At 29.6% G+C, this 22035-nt stretch overlaps 1 protein-coding gene across 2 annotated transcripts in view; it reads left to right on the forward strand.

Annotated features, from left to right (window-relative positions):
- Positions 1–17536, forward strand: part of LOC132756162 (uncharacterized) — a 31125-nt gene extending 13589 nt beyond the window's left edge. The window contains exons 1-4 of one of the 2 annotated variants that reach the window (XM_060747159.1): positions 1988–2236; positions 15507–15700; positions 16240–16336; positions 16854–17536. In XM_060747159.1, the coding sequence (XP_060603142.1) occupies positions 2132–2236; positions 15507–15700; positions 16240–16336; positions 16854–17027 (570 nt within the window). In that variant the 5' untranslated portion in view covers positions 1988–2131 and the 3' untranslated portion in view covers positions 17028–17536. Of the gene's footprint in view, positions 1–1987; positions 2237–15506; positions 15701–16239; positions 16337–16853 lie in introns of those variants that run through there. The other variant, XM_060747160.1, reaches the window with a different exon arrangement.
- Positions 17537–22035: the final 4499 nt, after the last annotated feature.

The following is a 22035-nucleotide window of genomic DNA, read 5'->3' on the forward strand; positions in this document are numbered from 1 at the left end:
TTTTTATTTTGTTTACCTGGTTGGTTGTTAAAAAAATTTCTACAGAAGAAAGAATCAAATACAACAATTTCTTTGTTTGCAAAGCCTTTTGGAATAGAATCATGCATCATAAAATACCATGTGACTTCTCGATTTGTCAAATTAAGTTGAGTTTTCTTTGAAAAGGTGATAGATGTCCATGAATAAAGCAAGATTCATTTCTGTATGGATTTTTTCAAAATATTGGCATCTTTAACAAATCCTTAAGTGAAATTGAAAGCGTTACATGCTTTACTTCTTCGCGGTTACTAAATACACTCTGCGTACTACAAATGATCAATTGGGCAAGATAAAGCCAAACTTGTCACACATCTGGTCATAATGTTATGAAATATGTTAGTAGAAATATGCTTTCATTCTCAAATGATAAAATTCTGATTCATACTTAATTGCAGTATTTTATACAAATATTATTATTTGCAATTGGGTCCCTTGATAAAATAAGAAAAAAATCTGAATTCAATGATATGTTTTTGAATGATGATTTGAAATGTTATGAATTCAATCAACTGATAACGTTTACATAAAAAGAATTTCATTCCAATTACGTTTTCGAAGCGTCTTTTTGTTTATCATGAAAACTCTAGAGTCTGCAAAGATAGGACCCTTAATGAATATTGATAAGCTTATTATGATTGCTTTTCTATTGATAATTGCCTTTTGTGTGTGGGTGCAAAGATAATTGTATCAATCAAATCGTGAACGTATAGGACGATTATTTCAAGGGCAAAATTTTAACAAATATTAAGTATCAGAGAATCAAGAACGTTCTTCTGCACATACTGGTTAAATAAAGAACAACAGAATATGAATAGCAGGGCATTAACTAATGGTTGTATAAAAAGTCTTTATAGAAACAATGATAAAAATGGCCACTTTACAAAGACTTACCTAGAAAACATGTTTTAGAACACTTTTCCTTTAAGAATATAATGTCAATATGAGTATGAGTATCAATATTTGATATCAAAATCAGCTTGTGGTCCCCTATACATATTGTATAAACCAAGCCTATTTGTATAGGAAAAAAGGTAAAAATCCTCTACTTATATATAACAATGCTCAAGGTTATTTTACATGCTGCATTTCTTAGTGAACCTCCATAAAAGTAAAATCAATGTTGCTACCTAGGTTAAAGAAAATCATTTAGACTGAAGAAATATAACTTAAAAATCTCAGATGAGCGATGTATCACTACATGATACAATAAGGTATTTATTAAATAACTTCAGTTCATATATAAACAAATAATGCCGCATGGTTATATACATCTATTTGGGTTATAACATCAGGATAGTAATAATATAAACATAGGAAAACATAAATAGATAAAAAGAAGAACACCTAACAAATCTTCTGCATAAGAGGTAGTTTGACAAATTTTAATACATTTTTGGAAAATATGTTTTCATTTTCAAAATATATGTTTTCAGATTTTAAAAATTTCAAAACTGTTTAATACTCTACATATCTTTGTTCTAGACTGAAATCTTAACATAATTTAAAATATAAATTCGTACACAACAGAAATTGTAAGTGAAACTAAAAATCAGATTTTCATGACCTTTTCCACACGTGCACATGTCATTTCTTTTGTTATTCGATTAATGAATCTAATTCATTGCAAATTGGCAGATCTGAGACGGACAGCACCGGCCAATTTTAAACATGCATGAAACAAAGTGATCATTCATTTTTCTATATACAGACAACATATTGTATAGTTGCTCTAAATCAGGAAGAAAAAGACTGATTTTTCAGGCACAGCATACGGCCAATATCAAATAATTGAATCTTGAAGTAGAGACACGTGGTAGTGACCCTTAAATTACCTTCAGTATAGACTGACATCCGGAAATTGACAAAATTTCATGCTGCTATACTTTCAGAATCAGACATTTATCTCTTTTTCAATTATAGCGGATGACTCGGCTTCCAAACCAATAGCAAGCGTCTATGAATACGAGTAGGTAGATCTCGTGGAGTTTCGCGGTATAAAATCGGGTTAAGAACGGAAAAAATCTGATACTTATAATTTGGCGCTCATTCTATATTTAGCTCTTGAAAATTTACAGTAAACAAACACACAAACATGTTTATAACAATGGAACTACTTTTTGGAGTTTTGATGGTAACTTTAGCGGTAACCGACTGTCTTTCAGTGGACAAAGATGATGTTTTAGTTGTGAATGTGCAGGTAATTTTTGAAGTTAAATTTGTTCTCTTCTCAAAATTATATTGATAGTCTTTATAATCGTATATTCTTTAATGACAGATAAATGTAATTCATGAATATTATACTTTTTATTAAAATTTAAACGCGGTAGTTGTGTACCATTTAAGCATTTGTTTATCAGTTATCATAAAATAATTATTTTCGAAATTTCTTATGCATGTTTATTGTTTTATAACATTATTCAAGTTTTATAAAATGAATGAAACAGCACAACACGTATATTGCATTCCTGTTAAATGACGTTATTGCAGATGTAATTTTGCATGTACAATGGTAGTGTAATTTTAGATAATTTAGATATCAGTCTACAAAGTGGATGCTAAATTTATTTCGGTTTCATACTGATAATAAATTAGAGTAGGAAACTTGCTTTGACATTACATTTTTAATGCTTTGTCAGATTAACATCCACATTAAAAGTAGTTTTGTATTTTTTAAATATAATTAACGGCAAAATAAAATATTTCTTCTTGTTTATATCATAATATTTAAACAATGGTTGTATGAATAAAACAACAAATAAATTACATTTTATTGTTAGAATGAAATAAGATACAAAACAAGCGCGCAATCAAATGTTACTATTATTTCCTATTACTTTTGTAATGTTTGTAAGACGAAATGTATTACGACTTTATTTTAAAGAAAACATCGACTGTGCTATACATTCAGACAATAACACATTTATCATATACATTATTTCATTTTACTAAGAAATAGTTAAATATTGTTAAACATTATTTTAAAAAGATCTGAACGTTCTGATATCAGGCCTCAAGTGTCACCACGGTTCACATTACCCATTCCCGATGACAAATGTGCAAAAAAAATTCTTTAAGTCTTTAAGATTAATTCCCAATCGGACTGAAATTCATATATATCCAGTTTAACAAATTTAACAAATTTGATGATTTTCATTCCGGTATGTTCCCTTACAGTCAAATATTATTGTATTTTTTGTGAGTCAGTTAAAATTTGGGTTGGTTAGAATAAATTAACAATGTCGCACAATTCAAGGTATCAAGGGCTAGGCACTTTTCCCAAAAATATCTAGGCAAAAACCAGGATTTTATAACAAAATACCTACAAAGGATTGCTTTTGTATGTATATGTTATTTTCGTTGTAATCTTAAAGGATTTGCTTATATGTCGACATAGTAAAACACGTAAATATATTTAAATAGAATGCTACCACTGTTTTATAGCATAAATTTTTTTATAGGATTGACAAATCAGTTTGTAATAATCAAAAAATCAGCCGCGTCACGACAAAACCAACATAGTGCGTTTGCGACCAGCATGGGTCCAGACCAGACTGCGCATCCGCGTAGTCTGATCAGGATCCATGCTGTTCGCTATCAGTTTCACTACTTGTAATAGAGTTTGTAAGCGAACAGCATGGATCCTGATCAGACTGCGCGGATGCGCAGGCTGATCTGGATCCATGCTGGTCGCAAACCCACTTTGTTGGGTTTGTCGTGACGCGGCTAAAATGTTCTATAACTTCAGTTAGTATCTCTATATATCATAACGGAAAGCAATATTAAAGCAAAACGTGAAACAATAAGATTTCAAGAAATGATATTTTTGAATAGATTTGATATATCTTTGATATATTTATATATATAGATCTTATTATCTAAATAAGATAAATACAGAATTTCAATTTATATTGAATAATATTCATATAATCTTTATCATCGATAAACACAGTTTGTTCTTTGTAGTAATCATTGAGAGTTTTAAGTGCTTCTGATGTACAAGATGAACAAAACTCTGTTATAAATTTACGCCTCCTTATATTAGCATAGATTAATTATCGCTCATATTACATATAGATTAATGTTTATATCTGATTACAAATGAATTTGGTTTAGTATTCATCCCAAGCCGCTTACTGGAACTAATGTGATTAGTATAGATATTATACCATGTAACCCTACCATCCCTTAACATAATTATAGTATATTAAGTTATATTAGCAGACTATCATGATTATCATAATTATCGTCTGCCTGTCTCTATCACGTATGGGCAGTTAGTGCATTTAGTTTTACAGTTCATCATTATCATCATTTTAGGAATAGATTATGAATAATTTATCTGAAATTTATCTGTGTTAAAGGGGCGAACTTACTTACGACAACAATAAATAGTTTTGAATTCAATATATCTAGTTAAATAGGCAACAGGCAAAGTTATTTACAAGACAATATCCTAAATACATTCCTAAACAAGGATTTTGCTTGAGGAATGGCATTCACATTTTTAAGCAAACAAGCAGCTAGTCGTGATTTGAAGAAACATATCAATAATACGATATGACAATAAATACAGCTCATTACGAAATACAAAGATATATTCAGATTATTTGTTGGATGTTATTTGTACACTAAATAGTACTCAGATTATTTTAATATGAGTTTTAAAAAATCATTATCTACCGGATAAATAATGTAATAGGATTACCTGATTACTTTGTAAAATTATTATAAACCATCTATAAGCATGTTATAATCACTTATTTAGTTACATTTAATCTAAATAATATACGTTAAATACGGATAAGCATAATTTAAATACAAGGATACGTCAGAAATGTAGAAAAACAAAACACCATCCTTTATAATCCATAATCACAATGACAATGAAATTAAACAATATACACTAACTAAAATGGAAAATAGAAAAAAAATATCAAATTCATATCAAGTAGATATATATGCATATTATTGTAATGGTAATTTCTATATAATTCGTACCTATTGATGTTTGAATATTTCTAAACAATGTTGGAAATTATAACTGTGTCTGAAAGACAGTACACAATTATTTGTTAAGGCGTCGATATCTTTGAAAACTATTTTATAGCCTAAAGGGTGATGATGATTAAAATTAATTGATTTCTTCATATATATATCTAATCGAATCAAAGCCCTATTGTTGCGGGAACCTCCCATTTTTCAAATAAGTTAAAATAAAGTAAGTTTTGTACAAATTGTGCAAAAGTGAAAGAATTCTATTATTCGAAAAGAAAAATGAAAGTTTTGTGAAAATTTTCAGTGGAAAAATTACAAATGTAGCTGATGACGCTTTTACAACCGACAATTCATTAAAGTGAGCTTATAACAAGTCTTATGTTTATAAGAATTAACCCAGTGAGATATCAAACATTTTATATCTCATTAGCTCAAGGGCTTGATCTTTTATTCGTTTGAATTCAATACTTTTTCAGATCAATCTATAGTGAAAGAGGGAAATTAACTTGTTTTGAGCTTTTAAATCAATAAAAATTAGAATTACGAAAGGTGAGAATAGCACGTCATCTGTTTTATAGGTTGCTTCAGGTTAAAATGAGAAAATTTAGCCTGAATAAAATGAATGTGAGTGCCTCAGAGTATAGAGATCTAAGAAGTCGTGTATTCTCCTGTATATCACGTCAGTAAAGAATTTAAGATATAGCAATTTGTGTTTAACTTTTAAAACAATTAGTGGAAGAAGTATATGGTAAATAAATCTTGATAATAGTTTAAAAAACAAAATCTCCATCGGGGGCCTCACAGAACGATGAATTATTCGTGTATTTACATATTATTTATGAATTTAACAATAAGTTTTACTGTTTAAACGTCAACCAAAGAGAAGAAAGATTTCGAACATGCTGTTGCTCAATTTCATTTTGTTTTTATTTCAAAACAAACTACTCATACACCTACAGAGAAGATCGGGGTATACAATATAAATATACAGAACGTGTCTTTGGTTGTGTAAAGAATTCAAAAGTTCATAGCAAAGATACAACGATATCTACGAATTGCTGAATTTAAACATCCACGCTTTATTTAAGAAAGGCTTTAAAAGGCTTTTGTAATCCTGCATTCCTCAGTATATAACATTGTTTTAACTACATAAGTACTATGTACGTTGACACGTCATTCGTCTTGCATATATGTATTTGACAGACATTCATCAGAAAATGTTGTTTCCTGGCAACGTATTAAGCATGATGTCACATGCATCCATATAAGTATGGCGAGTTACTTTGATAGTTTTGCAACTTCTATAAGGTTATGCCTCTACCTACCAATTAATGGTTAATTTATTATGTGCGGTAGAGAACAGGACAGGACATATCATTTGTGTTATAGGTCATTAAACCTGCAATAATATTCTAAATTAATCTGTTACGAAATTGTTAACTTAATTTTTATACGGTAAACAACTTTATTTTATACAGTAATAGACAAATAAAAAGTAATTCCAAGGATGATTATGATCGTTCGGTGGCCTACTGGGTACCTATGGTAAAATATTGTTGGGGCTGTGTTGCAGAAACGCTGCTCTCACCACTTGTTAATCTTAAATGTTATATTTGATAATCAAACCCAAACCTTTAATTATTAATTTCATTCAGACATCCATATTAATCCAGTATTTCTTAAAATTTGATATGGACATTTATTCTACAATGTATTTAGGTAACTTTAAAACTATTGACAAATATATCATGTTCATTGAAAACCCTGTCACAATAACTCAGAAGGGAGAGCTTCAGGGCAACCTATCAAAACCTGATTGCAACACTACAGTTTTCCCAGGACATTTATGATGTTGTCAAATCTAATATACGCATTAAAATTTTATGAAAAAGAAAAAAGAAAATTTGTAGAACGTGCTTTTATCTAATGCTAAATGGAGCTTATTTTACCATCATATTTTCTCAAAATATAAATGTTGTAAATTTATTTCTTTGTATGACAATGGTGTATGAAACGCTCGACACAATAGAACTTCGAAGATGTCAATTACATTGTAGCATTAAATGATATCCAAAAGATAGAATTTCGTGGCTAACCGTTATAATGATGTATAATGTAGGGAGGATAACATTTTGGCCTGTATAATCGTAAATCAAATATAATTACAGATACAAATAAGGAGAATAGTGGCTGGCTAGGCAGTCACACATTATGAATGTAATGGAATAGGCAGTTTCATCATTGAACGGACCGTATAAATTATAAAAAAACATCGTGAAATATGGAATCAAGTCTTTAATATGATGTGAATCATTTGTTTTAAAAATATTTGCAAATATGAGAAAAGCACTGGCGAAAGTTGGAACTGACTAATGAAGTTTCTATTGTACTAAACAACGCCACTTTCTTTCCTAACTTACATCGACAAAATTAAATTACAAAAACATTTATTTACATGCATTCGATTGACGTTTAGAAATGTAAACATATACTTAAATTATCATAAACAGATAAATAAAAGATAAGAAAAACATAAGATGATAGCATCAGCAAATATAGTGGTAAATTATCAAAGATCGTAATGTGGATTTGATGATGGTGATGTATTCTCTTTATAAGAATACAGAGTATTTATAATGACATGTTTTATAGAGTTTGTTTGGGTGATTACGATGTGATTTAGATGGAATCATAACGACAGCTTTATAAATATCGTTCAGCATTCCTACGTATAAAAACATTAGGTACTAGAAAATGATTTTGAGAGTCAATTTAGGGTATTCTGGATAATTCATAGATTCTAAAATAACGTTAGCATTATTGTGAAATATACTTAACAATATAGTATTCATTATAACATTATTAAAAATAACAATGTATTAAAAACAGTATTTTATTTTTACTTTCATCAATATAAATGCAGAAAGTATATGCTAGGGAAAATTAATACAGTTTAAATACAAAATATGCTGTGTCATGACTATACAGGTGTTTCATTTCAAGTTTCCAATCTACTGCCAATGTTAATTGTAAGTTAAAAAATATTTTACTGTGAAATACACTTCAGGAATCATAGTCAATAAATACAAGAAATGCAAGATAATAAGATGAAATTTTTTAAGTGGAGGTGTATAAACAAGTTTAGATATGACATACAAGAGGAATATGCAAATATAATATAGAAGAGCATCGAACAGGCATCTAATTGTACGAGGAGTAGCCGAGTAAATCATTGCATTTTGATGTTCTTTTCTTGTATATTCAAAAAAAAGTCCCTGTGTAATATGAAACCCCAGAAAGTACCATACGAACTCTAATATATTCTATCTATTTCTTGTGTCAAATGTAACCGAAAATGCAATCATGGCTGACTGATGGGAATAATTACGCATTAGTAATTACGACAAGATAGATGTATATGTATACGATTTAAAAATACACATTTCAACAAAAGGTCAATAATACATATAAGTTACATTAACGTTATATAATTATCTTTACAAACTACACCTTGTATAATGTTTTTGACAACCAACCGTGAACACTGATGTTGCACTTGGTCATGCCATGTGCAATATGCCAGCTACAAGTAACATTTAATATCATGGCAAAATATTTTGATGATTTTTCTGACATCTATACTGCGAGACTTCTACCGTCAGCTACTTATTAAAAGATTAAGCGATTAAAGCAATTTGTGCAATAGACAACATAGATTACATCTATTTGCAGTTTGTCATAGACAGTACATTTGCCATGCCTTAAAGTTAATAAAATGCAAGTTCAACAACCAAACTTTGAAAGAGAATGTTGAACTGTTGTGATTCATTTTTTTTCCTTTCATGAAATTCAAGATAATATACTTTACTTCAATTTATAATGTTTGGCTTACAGCAAATATATTTGTAAACATTCAAATTCTCCACATTCATTTATTCTTTGTATCCATGATACAAGGCACAACTATCATAAAATCAAGACCTTTACCCATAACCACATATGCATAGTTTAAAAATAAAAAAACGTTTAACTCGTTAAAATATATATCAGTTGATGAAAACAGAATAAAACGTATACTCGCTACAACAGTAATAGACTTACAACTTACAATATCATTCTAATAACAAACCATTTCAAGACAAGTTATTGTAGAAATAACGCAATCATTTTCTATAATTCAAAAGTGATTTTATGGTTAATATTTTATTCGTTTAATATTCAGATCAAAATACTTCACAGGGTTGTTTCTATCTATATTGTTATCTATAAGTAATCTAAGCTCATGTAAGGCCCATCCGCTTAGCTCAATAGGGATATGTAAGCAGGCTTCGTTGATTCCTACCTCGAACAAGGTGAAATTTTCCCCTGAAAATTGATGTGCGACATAAGTAGGGTCAACCATACAAAACGACACGATTGACTGTAACTTGAAACTTGAAATATAATAAAATACAAATTTAATGGAATTTTACAAACCGATGGAAATATACAAATATATGATATAAGGGCAAGGAAACATACCCGGTACATTGCCTTTGTTGCAATTATAAATGTAAAATAATCTTAAAGTCAAATTTGCCATATACATATGTCATCATTGTAATTATAGTTACCAGCATTACATATGTTTATAAAGTTTACACGACTAAACAAAGAGTTAAGTAGAATCTGTGCTGTAGACATTACAAATTGTTTCAGATCTTTTACTTATTATGTGTATCAAAGGAATCTTTTACTTCTAAGGTCTATAAAAGGAATCATTTACTCATAAACTGTATCAAAGGAATGTAAGCTAGGAGTTAACAATAGATTGTTTGAAGTCGATGACCGTAACTTTTCAAAGCTGATGCTGATTTACAGATAATAAATCCTACTCAAGTATGTTCGTATTGAACATATCATCAAATAAATCTTATTACATGGAACGGTTGAATAGAAACTTTCTCGACCAATTTCAGTAATAGGATATTGTTTGCCTTTAATATCTAAATGGTTGTCAGCCATTCAAATAAAGGGGATAATTGGTGCGAAGGAAAGCAATTTATCTAAAGAGTGCAAATATTTTACATAAAATCATATACAGATATATCTTAACAGACAAATACGGATTCTTTCCTGTGACTTTTCGATGGAATTTGTTTATTAAAACATCTCTGTCTGTTGATTGATATAATGAGTATGTAAAAAGATCTTAAAATGAAGATGTCTTAATATTTTGATCTTATGTTTTAAAAACCAGATATTTATTGGCATATCGATTTATTTTCAATAAAAAAGTAGATGTTTTAAAACAGTGTACATGTTTAATTTCGTTTCTTTCCCTTGTTATTTATTGCTTTTCAATACGTTTAGATATTTTTGTTGTATGTTTTGTTTTAGTGACAAGTATATTATCAAGAATATTATATCTCAAATGAGATGTCCAGTAAAATATACTATTGTATAATTTGAACTAGAAGAGACAACAAGAGCTAGTACGCTTTTATATTCCAAGATTTAATACACAAGTGATGTTACATGTGGCATGCTATGGAGGCGGAGCTTATCAGCAACTAAAGTCTGTTTCAGTATTTATCAATATAGGACAATTTTGATATTCACGTGAAAGTTCAAGTACGTGGACGTATTAAAATGATGTTAATATCACTAATTACTTAAAGAAATAAATGCTGCTGTGTATACTTTAAAGTTCTTGTTACTAGAAATCATGTCCACTCATTGTTCTATGATAGGAAAATTTGTCTAACGCTAATGGAAATATAAAGGTACAGTTTTTGTTGCACAGAGCTTTACATTACGATGTTGTTAGAACATTTGTTACTGGAGGAATAATATGCTATTAATCTGAATTCCCTTGTTATTCTCAATAACATTAACAAAATACAGCATTATATTGCCTCTAATGAATAAATGCACCGATCATTTGTATGTAATGTTATTGTAAGATTAATGTTAAAATGATACTAACCATGCTCCTCAACAACAGACATTGTTTGTAAAGCTTACGGGGGAGTTGTTCAATTATCAAATATTCAAGATTCAATATTCAGACAACATCATTTATATAGCACAAAACTCTAAACAATTTGACACAGTACAGAAGTGCTCTGTGCAAAGTTTAGATAAGAAATTGTTTGACAATAAAATTTATTTTAAAGAATTTGTATCATATAATTATGTTATTTTGTTTTGATATGATACATTTATCATGAGAGTTGTTATTTTTTCTAATAATTGATTCCAACACTATGCTGAAATATTGAAATTTGCTCACGGGTGTGCTAGGTGTGAGAGAACATGTTGAACTTTTCACTGTGTGTCATGAACAGACTCGTAAATCCATTTATGCGAATACATTTGATTTATTGTTTTCACTGCTCGCTCTGGTAAAACCTTCCTTTGATCAGAATAAGCCCAATAAGGTGTGGCTACATTTCATATAAAATAGTTAAACCATTTTGCATTAAATAGTTTAAATTGTAGAAAAAAATCTCATGACGCTCTCGTCATATTTTCATTATGCTTTGCACTTGTTAATTGTGATAGAGGTTATGTTGCACGTGGAATGGCTTATACAATAAAATTGCTTCAATTATTTTAGGATACACTCTGAATATAGAGTAGATCCAGTAGAATAATGATGTGCTGTATATATGGACATATTCGAAGATTCTACAATGATCGTAGTGATTCAACAAATTATTTAGTCTCCAGTTTGAAACTCATGAATAATAACGAAGTTACATTCTCCTTTTATGAGAATTTCGTTGCATGTTTTGATAAGAGATATCTTAACACCCTTTTAAATTTCACTTAAAACATCAATGAGAACAATGGCGAAATTTTATTTGTTGATTAATTCGTAATATTACAATAAATTAGCCTTTTCAAACTGTTCAATACATCATAAATGGTAAAATATTTGCGACCAGACCTCCACAAATAGGCAATTTATGAAATAATTTAATTATGTCACATTTTTAGACGTCTGAAAATTTACCATTCTCTTTTATAGTATTGAAATTTAAAGTTTACTTTGATAGCATGTTTTATACGCTTAGATCGAACAGAAATTTAAAAGCTTATTTGTAAACGTTTCAAGCTGGATATAAAAAGTGTTCTTGTCTTTTTTCGCTGGAAATATCCTCAGTAAAAAGTTTGATTTTTAGTTCATCATGTCTGTCATTAAACTCTGCCATTTGTAATCAGTGGTTTAACATGACAACATTATCTCATTTATGTAAATATATCTCCAGTATGAGACAACTGATGACAAGATGAAGTTCGCGAGACAAACTTAAAGCAAACTTCAATGGGACTAATTTTCAAAAGATTAAGGGTAGAATCCTTTTTAAAATTGCATTTTATGAAACTGTATTTTTACCAAATTTCCTGACTAATTGAGGCAGTTGTTTATGCAAATGGAATAACAACAACACTGCTATATTAATGAAATATATTATACGAAAACTTATGTTTACTCATTCTGGCATTGCATGGTTTGATTTTAGTTCGGGGAATGCCCTTTTTAGAATAATTACCAAGACGTAAATATCTTACAATACTGAAGGTTAGTCTCATATTAATGTCATAGTTATTACAATAGATTTGGTCATTTTTATGATTGCCAGCAGGTGTTTTAATCGTCCAATATTATTAAGCCAGAATTGTTTTTATGCATTACTAAGAGACACAATGGGGTCTTCGGAAAAAGACGATCTTTATTTGCATTATTGTTTGACATTTTAAGGTTATTGACTAAACTTATTGTTACTTTTATTACTCTTCCATAGTGAATATCAAGAATTAATGACATGCGGGGTTCTTTGATGCATGTTTATGATGTATGTTTATGGCAATACGAACCAGTTTAAGAACAAGCGTTTCTTTGTTTTGAAAAAAATAGTGTGTATAACCATCAGATGATAATTTTGTCGTATATCATCATATAATAATAAGGATACATGTACTAACATAAAGAAGAATAAGAACAGAAACGTAACTTTATGCTTTCTGGAGTTTGTAAAACCATCGAGACTTATGATGACATTGGTTTCATAACTTTGTGTTTGACTACAAAAACAAAATATGTCGACTTCATATATTGCTGAACATATATATGATCACAAGCTTAATTATTATTATTTCTTGCTTTCGTAAATCAAACAAAGTGATGCCTGTTTTCAAAATCATCTTTTAACAGTTGATAAACTAAATAATAAGCCATGTTATCAGTAATATATATAAACAATAAGCAATGATATTTCTAGACAATAAGCAAGATTTATTTTAGACAATGAGTAAATAATGGCCTCATTTATAATCTTTCAAATAGATTTTAACAAAAGCATGTATCAACTGTATTTGAAAATTTCACGCGCTTTTAGAATATGGCGGTTAAGGTAAATATGATGGTGCACAAATAAAGTAAGTGTTGCATGGCGAACAAATAAAGTAAAGTGAGTGTTGCATGGCGAACAATTAAAGTAAAGTAAGTGTGGCATGGCGAACAATTAAAGTAAAGTAAGTGTTGCATGGCGAACAATTAAAGTAAAGTATGCGTTGCCAACTTTAACATTGCTACAAACGTATTGCAATATAAATTCTATACCAATATCAATGTTGCAAAATAACCATTTCACACATCAAACGTCTACTGTAATGTGAATCAACAAGCAGGGTTTAGCATGATAAGGATGATTGACATAATCTGTTTATTTAGAATATTCAGACGTTCAGAATACAATCTGTTGCAACTAGATAAGTCTTAAATGGACACACACTTCCTTACATACACGGTTTTTAATTTTGTACGATTTCGACTTTTGTGAAGCCAAAGACATCCATGTTTTGAATATGAAAACATATCTTGATGATGACGTTGTGTGTTAACTACGAGGCAATTAGTAAAATGAAACACAGAAAAATGCTCTAAATTTCACAGCCTGAATATTTTGCAGTTTATATTCTCATTCATACGACTACTATACTATTATGGTAGAAATACTTTATATTGCAATTCGTTGTCAAGAATCTGACATTGGTTGTCCATTTATATAAACATTTATGACGCAGGTCCTCCATATTGTTAAAGGAGCTGGATACAAAAAGAATTAGTTTCATACTAGTCTATGTAACTTTATAACAAATGTAGGACCTCCTGTCATAAATACAATATATTCCTTATTATGATCAATGTCAAAAAAGTTTATTATACAGCAGAATGTTATAACAGTCGCGATATACTTTTTAAACACATGATAAAAGAAAATATTTAAATAACCCTATATAAACAGTTTTAATAATTTTGAAAATAATTCTTTCTGTTGTATATTTGCAAACAGAAATATAAGATGCTGAGAAAGTAAAGAGTGGCGTTAGGTACCCACGTAAAGTATGAACAAATATAAAAAATAAATTGCCTTCATGTGACAAATACATATCAAGATAATTGTTATAACGGAACACAAACCTACTTTTGCAAATTGCAGGAAAATTGTACCATCATTATGGCTTGATATCTTAGTAATATACAAATACTTAACTTGTGATAGCTCATTTTCGATTATCAAATATCGGCTGTTACCATTATGCATAATTAGCAGTATTATTTCCCAAGAGGCATCTGGAAACTACGGTGTCATTTTATCAGTGCTCTGTAGTTTTCTTTGCTCATATTTTGATGTCTTCTTGTTAAGTTGACACGCTATTTTTGAATAATTTCATGTATTGATTTCTATATTGACAATAAATAACGTAAGAAACAATCTTAGAGTACATGGAATCTCTGAATATTTGAGCCGTGCCACGACAAAACCAACATAATGGGTTTGCGACCAGCATGGATCCAGACTAGCCTGCGCATCCGCGCAGTCTGATCAGGATCCATGCTGTTCGCTTAAAGACCATATAACAAGTAGAGAAACTAATAGCGAACAACATGGATTCTGGTCAGACTGCGCGGATGCGCAGACTGGTCTGGATTCATACTGGTCACAAACGCACTATGTTGGTTTTGTCGTGACGCGGTTCATTTCTTATTTGCTACTGCTGTTATGTTGCAATTTACTTTTGCCAGAAACAGAAAAAACTATAGGTGCTTTGTAACACAAGACAAATATTTCCATATCAATAATATATAAATCAAATAAATCAAAAGATTGTTTTCTTAAAGTAAAATATTTCTAAATGTTTCTTTTGATAACATTATCTTGTTACACTATTTTATATTTTTAATATTTACAGCATGGTATAAATAATAGTTTTAATTCTGACATTAAGAATATATACTTGCTTATGTTGACAGTCTTTATTTAAAAAAATGTATTTCAAAGATTAAATTCCATCTATTTTAGTGCCCAACAAAATTAACATAATTATAACACAAGGAAATAATTGAATACTTGCATGTTCACGAGTATTTTTTGAATATTCATTAATAAAGTGTTAAAAATGTCTATTATAATCTTCAGAGATTTGATGGTGACATGGACATCTGTAGAGAAGGTGAAGTTTGTGCTGATGTTTTCAACTTTACACGTGACCATGGTGACGGGACTGGAAGACTGGAATCAAGATTCATACAAAACTGCAAATGTCCGCCAGGAACTTTACCATGTGGACAAACAGGAACCCAGCTTATGTTTAAAGAAACGAAAACCCAGTCGTACGTTATAATCATGTTATTATGTGTGATTTATTTTCTTATTATTTAATTTGCAATTCAACTTGTCTTCAAGTGTATCCTGCTTAAGTCAAATAACAGTAATGGCTCCTTACATGTAACATGGTCATATTTTTCTATGTAAAAATTAAGATACATGCAATTAAATATTTTAATTCTTATCTTTCTAAAACTTTTAACAGAACTTTATTTGCAACCATTTCATTTTCGACCTTACATTGAGTAATCCAATTTCGTAATTAACCTTTTTGGATCGAAGCTCGTTTCAGAAGATTTCAGAATTGTTTTTTGATTAAGAAATTTAAAGCAAGAAATACACGGAGAAAACATTAAAGAATATTAAAACACAATCAAAACAAACTTGCGCTAAGATACTAAATCTGTTTTGTGTGTGTCTTTTTTTGTTATTAATTTTCGTGTTCATATTCGAACATTCTGGAATAATGTAGATCGTTTTATGTTCCTAAAGAAAATTGTTACATTCTTAATGTCTTATTGGTCAGTTTATTTTGTTTATTTAGAATGGTAACTTGCGAGTCAGCGGAGGACTTTGACTACTGCCAGGGAGACGAAATTGCTAAGGAACAACACAATTTGGGTTATTATGTTTACTACAAGGTTAGTTCTGAACTGTGAATTTCTCTGTTCATTCAAAACTGATTATATGAATGAAACTAAATAAAACAATTAACCAAAGAAAGGCTGTAAAAGCCCGCTGTTTGTAGTATTATATATCATATGAAGTTATCATTTGTTGACACGCACTTAATCATAGATGACAATGCCATTGGTTTTACTGGCTGCTAATAATAACAAATATATATACCTTTTGAATTTACAAAATATCTATTTTGTATCTCTTTAATATCTTACATTTAAAACGGCCACATTGAAAAATTTATTAATAAATGCAAAGACAACCCATTTTGTTCACATTTTTATTGTATTTTTCTTAAATTTTGTGGTATTGTGTATGTGACTAAGTGATTCTGAAATGGGTATTTTACATTTAATATATATATTGTTATAACTTATCTATAAAATCCGTATGTAAGTTTGCATTCCGAAGCATGTACCATATATTTTGGAAAGTGTTGCTTCAAATGAAAGGTCATAAGACCAATATTTTTTACAGATCAACTGTCTATGCCCAAACAACGACAACCCACGTGACTTCCGGAACAAGATGACAACAGTAAAGCGTTGGAACGAAATGAGCCCTGAGGAGCGAGAAGTTGCAGAAAGAAACCCAAGGTCAAGATTCTTCAAATGTCGGGACACAACTTCACGTGGACATGGATTGTTTTGAGAAGAAAAAAAATAATTCAATATCAAGTAGCTCAAAAATATGAGCATCAATTCATTTCCGCTTCATCTTGGTGACGAACATTGCTTATCAGGCTTGATTTTGTAAGAAAAAAAAACATGAGATAAATTAAACGCTGTTTACAAAACATTTCAAAGTAAATACATTCAATTCATTTGTATTAATTTCATTATTCAAATATTATTACTGACTATTGTCTTAGATAATTGTCCACATGCCATATACATGTCTTAACACAAAATAAAACCATGTCGTACCTTACCTTTTAATTCTGTATCATTCATTAGAATTCTTAAAGACAAACCTTATCGAACTGTCTAAAATACTTATATGAAATCTCCTTTCGGACTACTTCACTTTTGTTTCCGGTTGAATAAAATGAAAATTATATTCTCCTTTATATAGAATAGCATACAATGTCATTATATACAGAAACATCATCAGTGTTAACAACTGTACATAATTATATTTGAATAAACCATCTGACAGTATTATTCTCTTGTTTTATATTTTCGATTGTTTGAGGGAAAATTATTCCATATTTTACTTAAACAATACAATTAAAAATTAAAAGCCGTCGACGTTGAAGATAACTGAACACAATAAATTTTCTCGACATATGGCTAAATAATATAACATGAGCAAGGTTTGGCGCAATGTTCATAATATATGTCCTTACATATTGCAATGTTTTGATCTTTTGTTTCATAAAAAACTAATAAAGTGTATAAAGCTATAAAACTATTGTTTGAATTTTAAAGAAGAATACTCCCAAAGAGCTTTTTATGAAAGAAATATGGCTGTAAATTGTCTTTAAAAGACAATAGTACATGTACAAAACCATTGCTAAATGGATAAACACTAGTTAAAATAGCAACGTGATATTTTGTGAGATAAGACATTTTATGGTACACCTCATTCGAGAATCATCCGTTATATTATTTTAACAATATAATTATACTGTTGCCAAAATTCATAAAAATATCTTACAAGATATAGCTTTATACCCTTTAATCTCAATGTATACACATCAGCAATGAAGCGTTGTTTCAATAAAAAATATCATTTATATAACAAAACAATATATTTTTTCTATGTGTCTGGTGCTGAGTACAAATAGTTATCACCTTCAAGTAGTACATGTATATCTTTTTACATAGGCCATCTATGAAAAGATACTGACTAATTACCAAGTATTTTTTCTCAATTTGATGAATGTAAATAAATGAAATTTATCTTTTTCACAATGTACAAAATATTTGAACCAGTTTTGAAATGAAAAATTGCTTAAATCAAAAGTCTTAGAATGTGTTTCAGATTTTTATATGATTAAGCAGCATTGCACCTTGTTAATTATAAACAAGTTATAACACGCTGGGCTTTAAGTGAAGATATTGCAATGGTATATATAAATTTATAGCTTTTAATAAATAAGAAAATCTGACCAATTATTATCTTCCTAAGGATTTTAAACAGATATTATAATGTAAGAATTTCTGAATGATATTAGTATGTATAGATCATGGTATGAAAAAAACTGTTTGAAGTAATTTGAAACAAATAACATACTCAGTGTTTAATGGGCAAGATTGTTTTGCCAGTTTACCTGTTGGCTATATGGACAACGCCATTTTTGCTCTCGAAATCGTGAAAATTACCTACTCAGTATTGGTTTTCCAGCGGTTAAAATTAGAAACCACATCGCTTTCAAAATTATGAAAGCTCGCCGATGACTGGCTGTTTGAAAGGTCACGAGAAGGTGATTTCCAATTGGTGTCCCTCAGATCTCAATGCGTAGCGTTAATTATGACCTGATTTTAATCAGATTGCCAATTACTTAAAGTCTTTTTTTTCAATTAACTTACGAATAAGTATCATGATTTTAAAATTAGAATACAGCATTAAAAAGGTTTTATAATATGTCTGTGTACTGACAGTAAACAAGTTTGCACGGTAAAACAACGGTCACAAAAGTGGATCGGAAAAATCCTAACAAATTACAAACGTGATTCACATTGTATACTTCTTCTGACCTAGAAAACTATTAAAAAGTTTGGAAAAGCAATGGTGTAAAAGCGGATGACGTGACTCTCAAGAGGCCACTGTAGCCGGTAAAATCTACTTTGATAAATGCTATATACATCATGGAACCTATGACAGTGTTTGTATATGAATAAAAATAAAGTATTTATTACAGAGAAAACGAATGTTTGGGAACAGGAAACAATAATAGATATTCAATTTCTTGAAACCGAGATAATTAACATTTTTAGAGCCAGTTTAAATTTTGTATTATCTATGTATTAGAAAAATGGGTACTCATTATCATATAATACTCGCAGAAAATGATAAATCAGAAAGTGTATGTTGATACACGTGTTGGTTGTTACGCTTTCTTTTATTATTTAACAGTCACAATATTCATTCGCTATTAGAACACAAATTGATGTATACGACTGTTTCACATTAAACATTGTTTACGCTTATTTTGCCTTTATACACAACTTTACCAGAAAAGAGCTATATTTATTTGAGGCCAGACTACCACGTGTCAACAAAGTAATCTGATTATTTTACAGTGTAGGTCTAAAACGCCAGACTATAAAATAAACAAAAGGTATGTTTTTATTTCTTTAATTCCCCTTATCAGAGACAGATAAGTGTAGAAGTGATTGAATCAACTTATCTCAAATATGCATATTGATTTAGTCGGCAATAGAATATAGACAGGAAGTTTTTCTTTCGTTGCCAGCTTAATTTAGAAATTAGGTTATTGTTAATGATTTCATGAATTTCTTCATGGATTCAAAATTAAATTATTGACTGACTGCCTCTGTGTAAACTAGCACATTTGAACTTTCCGTTTGGCATGTCAAAACTTTATATTAGTCCTTAGGTACAATCGAAAATACATTGGATGTGTTTATAGTGTATTGAAAATTGATATGGACAGTATGCATATACAATTACATTTACGATAATTTTTTCTTATTCATTTTCTACATTAAAATACATATTTACATGTATACAAATTGAAACAATGTTAAACATACATGTGTCGAAATGGAATATTTTTAGAACCCTAAATCTATAGCATTAACAATCTTCACTACGCTATAAAGTCAAATTTTTTTAAGAAATGTAAAGTATGTATTGACTAAAATATGGAAGATATGTTTAATTTCTTTAGAAACAAAAATTGAACGTTTGATTGAAATTACAAACGTGTATTTCGAAAAGTCAGTTTCAACATACATGTACTTATATTTATTTATATATAAGATCAATTATAAAAAAGTTCTTTCATCTTATACATATTAGGAAAGGATAATGTGTCCGTATTGAAAACACGCCAATTCTTCCAGACACTTAGCATTACAATGTGATATTAAAGGTAATTTGAACTGGTACATTAATGCCTGTAATATATTATCCAAAATGATTATATTAGGGAATACAGCGCTTTAATGAAGCAAAATAAAAACCATAATGATAGCTTAAAGAAATAATTCCCGAAATATTTCTAAATGAAGCCAGTTTTTTTCTGAGGAGGATAACAGTTTCACCCCAATAATCGTCTATCAAACGGATAATTACAATCGTAGTAAAGCCGTGCGTTTGCATTTATTGTTTTTCGGAGACTTTAAAAGGACCTAGTCATACATTCCATTATACCAATCAATTATGCCAAGGTTTTAGCAAACATATTTCGGTGAGTCAGAAGAGGGACACATACTCCTAGTGTTTCATCTATATACAAGATCTTTGTGAATGTTCATATATACAATCAACTTATTTATACTGTTATGTCCGTGTGAGGTTTGGAAATCCCCTTTTAATCGCAAAATAAATCTGAAAAAAAATGTTTTGTCAGGAAATCATGTATTAACAAATAAAAACATAGTGTAGAAAGTGACAGTTTAAAAAAAATATAAAAATTGTCAAATTGAAAAATTTATGATTTTTTTTTTGTTTTCAAGATAAATTTTCCTTTTAAAATGACTCAGCGCTAATTTACTCAATCCTTAATCTTGATAAAATCAGTCGGATAAAACAATGATATTATTTTCATACCGTATACCATATTTTGATAAAAACAAGAAAATTGTAACAGATAAGTGTGAATTGGTCGTAATTTCTTGCGCGTCGTAGAGATTTAAAATATTAATACATGTAAATTACTTTTCGGTCAAAATGCATTGCACTCACTGACATAAGTTTTAAACATATTTACAGTTAGTCAAATAAAGCTGTCGTGAGTTACAAGAAAATGATGGAGTATGGTTATCAAAGCTATTTATTCTAATGCATTTAGTTTACGTTTGGCATCATGGTATTCCTATTATAATATTTACTGTGGACATTCACATAATGCTGTATGACCAAGAAAGGTCAATGCTAATTTTTGTTATAAATTTTGTATTTGTATATGTGTAAATGCTCTTAAAGGACAGACAGACTCCTAAAGAAATAGATCAAACATTCCAACAGCGGCATATTTTCTTTTCACGTATGTATATGAGGAGGTAGAAGAATAGCTTCTTAGAATGTATGGTTTTAGCAGTTATAATGGTTAGAAGGATGTTTGTCATTGTCTGTTATTGTAATAAACATGTATTCTGACTATTGACTACTCTGACAAGCATTGCTCTATAAGGCTCGTGTATAACAAGAGAACATTATGGGGAATGATATAACGTCACCGCGCTCACAAAGTGAGAAGAAAGGTTTCCATTCATAACCATATTTGATGAAAGCTGTGCCAGCAGAATAATACTTTTTCAGACATTGATGTCTATTATCAACCTGTCTTATTACTGTATGATAAGAGGGGTTATATGGCGTTATGTAAATTTGCCGCCTGATTTCTGACAAAGATGACATGATATGAAAAAGTAAAAATCGTAACTACTAATTATGATAGCTTCATTATGAATAATTATATTGAAAGGGGCGGGGCGCGGCGGTCTTCGAAGACAACTGGGAAGCG

Source organism: Ruditapes philippinarum, unplaced genomic scaffold (assembly GCF_026571515.1).
Source record: "Ruditapes philippinarum isolate M1 unplaced genomic scaffold, ASM2657151v2 ctg452_1_1_1_1, whole genome shotgun sequence".
NCBI classification, from domain to species: domain Eukaryota; kingdom Metazoa; phylum Mollusca; class Bivalvia; order Venerida; family Veneridae; genus Ruditapes; species Ruditapes philippinarum.